At 40.1% G+C, this 6,836-nt stretch overlaps 1 protein-coding gene across 3 annotated transcripts in view; it reads right to left on the bottom strand.

Moving 5' to 3' along the window:
* Positions 1-210: 210 nt before the first annotated feature.
* trps1 (trichorhinophalangeal syndrome I) overlaps positions 211-6,836 on the bottom strand; it is a 117,331-nt gene continuing 110,705 nt past the window's right edge. For all 3 annotated transcript variants that reach the window (XM_053492368.1, XM_053492369.1, XM_053492367.1), the window contains one exon: positions 211-3,995. In XM_053492368.1, coding sequence (XP_053348343.1) covers positions 2,916-3,995 — 1,080 coding nt within the window. In that variant the 3' untranslated portion in view covers positions 211-2,915. The remainder of the gene's footprint in view (positions 3,996-6,836) is intronic.

The following is a 6,836-nucleotide window of genomic DNA, read 5'->3' as shown; positions in this document are numbered from 1 at the left end:
TATACAGTATATATATATATATATATATATACACACAGTATATAGATATATATACATATACACAATATATAGTATATTATATAGACACAAGCAGAACCCTGGAGCTACACTGTACTAATGTGCAAAGTGTTAATTTCAAAGTGCATTGAAAACGACACACACACACAACGTGAAAAAAATTCACAATTTGCCAAAATCTTTCGTTATTACTTTATTAATTATTATTATTCTCATTATTATTATTATTATTATTATCAATATTATTATCAGCATCATTATTCAAGTTTAGATGTAACAGACATCTTTGCCATCTTTTTTGAATCATTTTGCATGTAAAACCTACAACACAAAAAATGTTAAGGTGGCAGTTGAAGGAAAAAAACAAAACAAAAAGAAATTCTAGACCATCATCTATGCACTTTAAATGCAGCAAAAGTGTAAAAACAATAATGTTCTAAAAATAACAGTTAAAACATTTACATAGTCTTGCCTTCTGCCTTGACGAGGGCCAAACAGGCTTCCAGGCATAAACAAATACTCCTGTGTGTTTCAATGTTGGTAAAGCCTTATACAAGGCCTTCAAAAAAAAAAAAAAAAAAGGCACAATCTTGTTTGCTTATTACAATGCAGTACCTGTTCATAGTAATAGCATGCTAATAAAACACATTTCTTCCTTGGCCCAAAAAAAAAGTATAACTGAAGTGCAAGCATTAACATTACAAATTGAAAGTTTTGCAGAAAAAAAGATCTTTGTAATACCCAACTGTATAAATGCTCCAACAAAAAGCGACACTTTTTTTATTTTTTTTTAATAAATTCCAAGAGGCGTTTGCAGTTAAGCAGCATCGTAAGGCTATATATGTAAGGATCTGTGAAACGTAGAGACGTCCTCGAGACATTCAGGGCGTCTCTCTCTTTCTCATCCCCATTTCATATAAATAATGTCCGTGTGCAGCCAGACGAGACCCAGCTTGCCGAGTCCGTGGCTGATAAAAGGGACTACGGGTATGAGAAACATACAGTGAAACACAACAGAGCGCAAACACAAGGGCTGACGTGATGACCGGTGTTACACCAAACAAAAGAGTGTAAGAATGAACTCCGTTAACAAGTGGAAAAGTGAGATGCGTGCTCTCCTAATAAATTAAAGTTGTTGAGCGTTGGAGATTTAAAAAAAAAAAATGCATAATCAAGAAACTTTTAGGGCAAATCATTTAATAATAAGCCACAGTTCTTAGTTATTTATTCCATAGGAGAAGCGATGCGGATTCGTGAAGGGAGTTACGATTTAAAGTGTAGTTTTGATGAGAAAAAACAAACAAACAAAAAAAAACAGCAGATCAGTGTTATACCTCTCTACGAAAAGGTTCATCAGAAGGCACCGAAAACACCTGCAGTTACTAAACATTAACAATGATTTTCATGTCCGTTTCCTATGAACGATCAGAACACAACGCTGACGCTCCAAATAGAAATGGATTATAGACAAATCCATGCTGGTTTAAAAAAAAAAAAAAAAAAAAAAAAAAGACCAGGCAGGTTGTGGAGTAAGAGGGCGGTAAAGGGGTGAGGTGCTTTTCCTCCAAAGCTCTAAGACACCAAAATTAGCACATAAAGCCTTTTGAGTTTTATTAGCTTCCCTTGTTCAATGCCGATAGACAAATACAAGGAAATGCAAGTCCATTAGAACAAGCTACTTAACTATAAAGCATAAAAACACAAATAAGATGGATGAACAAAGTCATAAAGGACTACGCTTGGAATGGATAGTGCCTTTGGTGGCTAAACATAAACTTTTGCTTAATGTCCACCGTTTAAAAAAAAAAAAAAAAAAGTAAAAATATGAAGAAAAAAAAAGTATGGATGATCGTATCTTTCCATTTTATGTAAAATAATAAAAAAAAAATAGCAGGTGTTTGCTTCATTACCTTGTTTGCTACATTTGCAAATGTAAACTTTTTCAGAGCCAAGCTCAAGGCCCTTATTCAGATGCAAGTTCAATGTTGCATATCAACATATCAGGTAGAAAATACTTTATTAGGCACTGGTAATATGATTATTCCTATTATCATCTTAGAAAAAATATCTTTTTTTTTTTTTTGTTTGTTTGTATTTTTATTATTTTTTTAATTCCTTCCCAAATTTCTGGAGTGACCGGTTACAATCTCAGCAACCAAGGCAGCAGCTAACATGTCTCGATGGAATTATGTAACAACAGTAAATCCAAGACTACTTCTCGAGCAGGGAAAATATACATTATGAAAAGCAACATTAAACCGTAAGATATTTAGTATATTGTTAACCAGAGAAAGAGAAAGGCCTAAACTAATGTATCATTCATTTCAACCATATACATTCCCTGAGGATGTTTGTTTTGAGGATGAAACTCACTTATGGTGTTGCCATAGTGACAAAGGACTGGCATGTTTGCACATTGTTTTTTTTTTTTTTTTTTTTGCCACACAGAGTCCCACATCCCCACTATGTTCAAAACCAGGTGAGAGAACTTTCCAGGAGGCTGGGAACAGCCCTGATACAATAAACAGAATTCAGTTTGAGTAGTTTTACCCAGCTTACTGAACTGTTTTGTCAAAATGAAGAGTCTGGGTTAAAAGAAATATAAAAGAAAAAAAATCTAAATTTATAACCTACTTGTACCATTTTTCTTAAAGGCATTTCTTTAAAAAAAAACAAAAAAAAAAAAACAGCCAAGAGTCTGTCACCATGAGTCTGAGTAGAAATGCTGTCCATCGATGGCCCTTAAATTGGTTGCTGAGGTGCCAGGAGGCATCTTGGCACAATTTTATAAAAAAAAAAAAAGAAAAGAAAATTGATACACATTCAAGCGTACAATGTTTTTTTTCTCTTCTGCTGAGTCTCTTATTAGCTTCCTTCCATAATGCTCTAAATGTGCTTCATTCATCCACAACCTTAACATTTGGGTCAGGGGCAGGGCGGTGAAGCCCTCGTTGGATGTGGGTGGTGAAGTCATACTTATCAGCGCAGGCATGTAGGCAGATGCTGCACTGGAAGGGTCCGCCATCGCCATGGCAGCTCATATGTAGGGCATACATAACTTCATCTAGAAACACGATGCCACAGTGAGCACATTTGCTGCACAGCTCGTCCTGGGTGCCCTGATCAATCCTTTCTGATTTGATGGGCTGTTGGACGGCGCCATCGTCCTCTTTGGCCTCACTGTCTCTGTTTGCTAACGGAGATGCCCGTTTTTCCAACGGGACCTTTTCCTTGGGCATGGCGGCACCGTTGGGCAGGGAACTGGGTTTGGAATGATGCTTGATGGCCAGGTCAAGAGGCGTGTCGCTCTCGGGTCCAGAAGGCGGAGGTGGTGGGAAGTGAGGGGGCAGGCTGAAGGTGGGGTAAGGCACAAAGCTTTGGCACGGGTTGGGTAGGCCAAGGTAATGGCCTGGGTTTCCTGGCACGGCCATCTTGTATTTGGTCCAAAAGCGAAGCCAGTCGGCCTCGTTCTGGAGCTCGCTGTGGACAATCGGTAGACTGAAGACAGGGTACTGGTACTTCTCGATGGGGCTGCCTGGTGGTGAGTAGCTGGCCTGCTTTGATGGACGTAGGTATTTCTCTATGGGACTGCCCCTTTCAGAAGTGGCCTGCGTGCCCATACTTGGCCCGTTGCCCTCTGGCCCTGTGCTGTCACCAGGGCTCTTGTGAGCATGTAGAGGTGGCATGCGCTTGTGGATCTCCAGCGTCTGACTAAGTAGGAAGGCGTGGGTGGAGCGTGGGCTCGGCTGGCCCTTGCCCGGCTGGGCGTGGGGCTCAGCTCCAGGCTCGTCAGACCTGCGCTCATCAGACCTGCGCTCCAATGGGCTGCCGTTGAGCCGATCCTCAGAGCTGACGCGCTGCTGCTTGGAGCTTGCCTGCTCTGATGCCACGCTGTCAGGGTTCAGGCGTTTCCGTGTGCGCCGGCGGATGATCTGCTCGCCGTTGTTCTGCTTGATGATGTTCAAAGGCCTGGGAGTCTGAAAGATACAGTAGGGAAAGAGGAAAGGATAAATTATGGCTCGATATTCCTCAAGGATAATCATTATTCTATTATTCGCAAGACAAGGCTTGATTTTTCAATGCTTGTAATTTAAATCATTCAATTATCGGCCTCGGTATACGAGGCTGAGGCACGGAGGTCATTAGCAGTCTTGGCATCGTGGCAGTTGAATCTTTATATAAAATTGCCTTAAAATTACAGTTGAATGATCATAAAGCTATATCCTTTGCTGAACATAAAACAATTCTCTATTCCTACTGGGATCCCACAACGAGAATTCAATTAAGCAGTGGTGTGTGCAGCGTGCATGCTCAGACAACCCTGTGTGCAGAGCAGAGAAGCCCGGCTTGCAGATATCCGGACTACCATAAATGAAATTTCCCTGCAACGATTCATCTCTTCCAGGAGTCTGAAGTCACACTACAGTAATTGGGTTGGTTAGAATAATAATTGCTCATCAAATGACTATTAATTACTATGGTATTATTCTGTTAGCGCTCCAGAGATGTACATGGTTAGCTCATACAGACACTTTTACTTTATTACCTCTTGCACCAATAAAACAAAAATTGCACACGAACCTATGCATTGTCGTTCAGGCCATATGCAACATATGAACAGACGGCTACGAAAGAAAGCATAGTGGATGCGGCGGAGACTATGGCAGATTTAAAACAAACCGTATGAGCCTCCATTAATCACCATGTCCACAGTGTCATAACTTGTGCTGCTACCTATTCATCTGCCCTAAAATTGCATAAAAATGGCTTTTGGCTCTAGAATGTAAGCCGGAAAACTTCAGTCAGGTGTCACATCTGATATCAGGTTCCACCCTTATGCTAGAGACACTTTTTTCTTTTTTTCCATGTCGTTTTTTTCTCTATACAAATCCTCCCACAAGCCACTGGGAGCCACATCAAATTGAGAGGGTAGAGGCGAAAGATGAAGGTGAAGCCCATTTCACTTCATTTTTCTTTTCCCCCTCCAGGGCTGAGGAGAAAGAATACTGTATAGCACTAGCACGCAAATAAAAGTGTTCTGATTTTCCCTCTCTGGGTCATCCGGTGGCCGTGTAAGAGTCAGTACTACAGGGAACTTCAAAACTACAGTAAAACGGAGCCGGGCTGCTATTATTGCACCGTGGTTCATCGATACTGCACAGCATTCCACGGACGAAAAAGTAAAATCAGGATGAACACAAAAGGTTAACGGTTGAGTGGGTGAGGATCCGGCCGTATCCTTTATTCCAAAAAAAAGGCGATTTAATTAGAAACACAGTTCCATTTAAATCAACTCAAATGTTTTTAGAAATTTAGAAATAATTAGACACATACAGTACTATATGGAGTGATGGTTTGAGTTAGGTTCGCTTGATGTTAACGTGCACTGGACGACATCAGGCTGTAATGTCTTTATGTCAAGTTAGACAAAAAGAAAGAGTGCCCTCTACTGCCGGACCAGTTCTGGCCCTCGGTGCACAAGTAAGCACATACAGTACTGTATTACACACGGCTCATACTGTGCCTCTGGCTGTCTCTTACCATCTCTTGTAGTCTGTAGGTTTCCTTTAATTTAACAAAAATTGCGTTCGTCTCTGTTATTCCCATTGTAAGAGATTTCAACAACAAAATTTTAAATTATAGTTTAGCTTACAGCATTATGAAAAAAACCCCAGCTACTGATTTTATTAAAAACGTATTGAATATTGAGTGCTTTTCTGTTGCTCCTTGGATAGGATCCACCGCGACCCTGCGCCAGATAATGTGGTTACTAAAGATGAATGAATAAATAAAGAAATGAATTGATTGATTAATGAAGAAGTGCTTCTGTATACGTTCCACGTTACAGATCCGTAATACACGATCCGTTGGAGAATGTGATATTTGACGGGACTGATGTTTTAATCTAACGAGCTAGGCCAAAATGTACATAGACATCACATTTCAGCCAATCAATCAGCCAATCAATCAATCTATCAATCAAAAAAAGAAATAGGGTGAAATTAGATTGTAGATTGTGAGATTTTTACAGCAAACCCTTTTTTTCTTTTTTTAAAGAACCATAAAAATACCAATGCACATACTGTAAAAGCAAATAATGAAACCACAGACCAATCAAATCAATTGAAACACAACACAACATACATGCTGTTTCGGCAACAATTTAAATCTGTTAACAGTCACTGCCTATTAAAATTTAAAGAGATATGACAATTCAACAACTATCCGGCCTATTTTAGGCTGATGGCCCAATTTTCCTGACTTCACCCTAAATAAATACGTGTAAATTATGGGAAATGCAATTCATAATGTAAATGCAATGCAGAAAGCAATGCAAAAAAAAAAAAAAGATCTGATCATTGATGTGTTTCAGGGCCAAGTACAGCGGTCACAGTGCTGACGGATTTCTTGAGGGCCGCTCTTGTACTTTCACATATTCTCGTGACGCCCCAGAAGTTCACGGAAATGTAAGCTTCTCTAACTGCTGTGTGTTTGCCCCGAGGCAGCGGATGACAGCGCTTAACTTTGCTGACAGAAAGTGAAACCAAGCCTCTGCAACCTCGAGCGCCCCCCGAGCTCCGCTCTTTGCAATGCTTTCTCAGTCGTCCTCCCGCATGTGGCTGCTTTCTGCATTTCAGAAACCTATCGTTGTTCCTCAGGCTCCTCCGTGTTTAAAGCTTTCAGTGGGAAGTGTGGAGGATAAACATGGGCACTGTGTGTGTGTGAGGTCAGTCTTTGGAATGGAATTTGAAGTGCACAAGCAAAACTATTCCAAAAGTGTCTATTATTTTTTTAGCTTTCAAATTTATCCTCTTTTT

This window comes from Clarias gariepinus, chromosome 3 (genome assembly GCF_024256425.1).
Source record: "Clarias gariepinus isolate MV-2021 ecotype Netherlands chromosome 3, CGAR_prim_01v2, whole genome shotgun sequence".
NCBI classification, from domain to species: domain Eukaryota; kingdom Metazoa; phylum Chordata; class Actinopteri; order Siluriformes; family Clariidae; genus Clarias; species Clarias gariepinus.
Note: the sequence above shows the minus strand (reverse complement) of the source record. Positions and strands in the feature narration are given on the sequence as shown.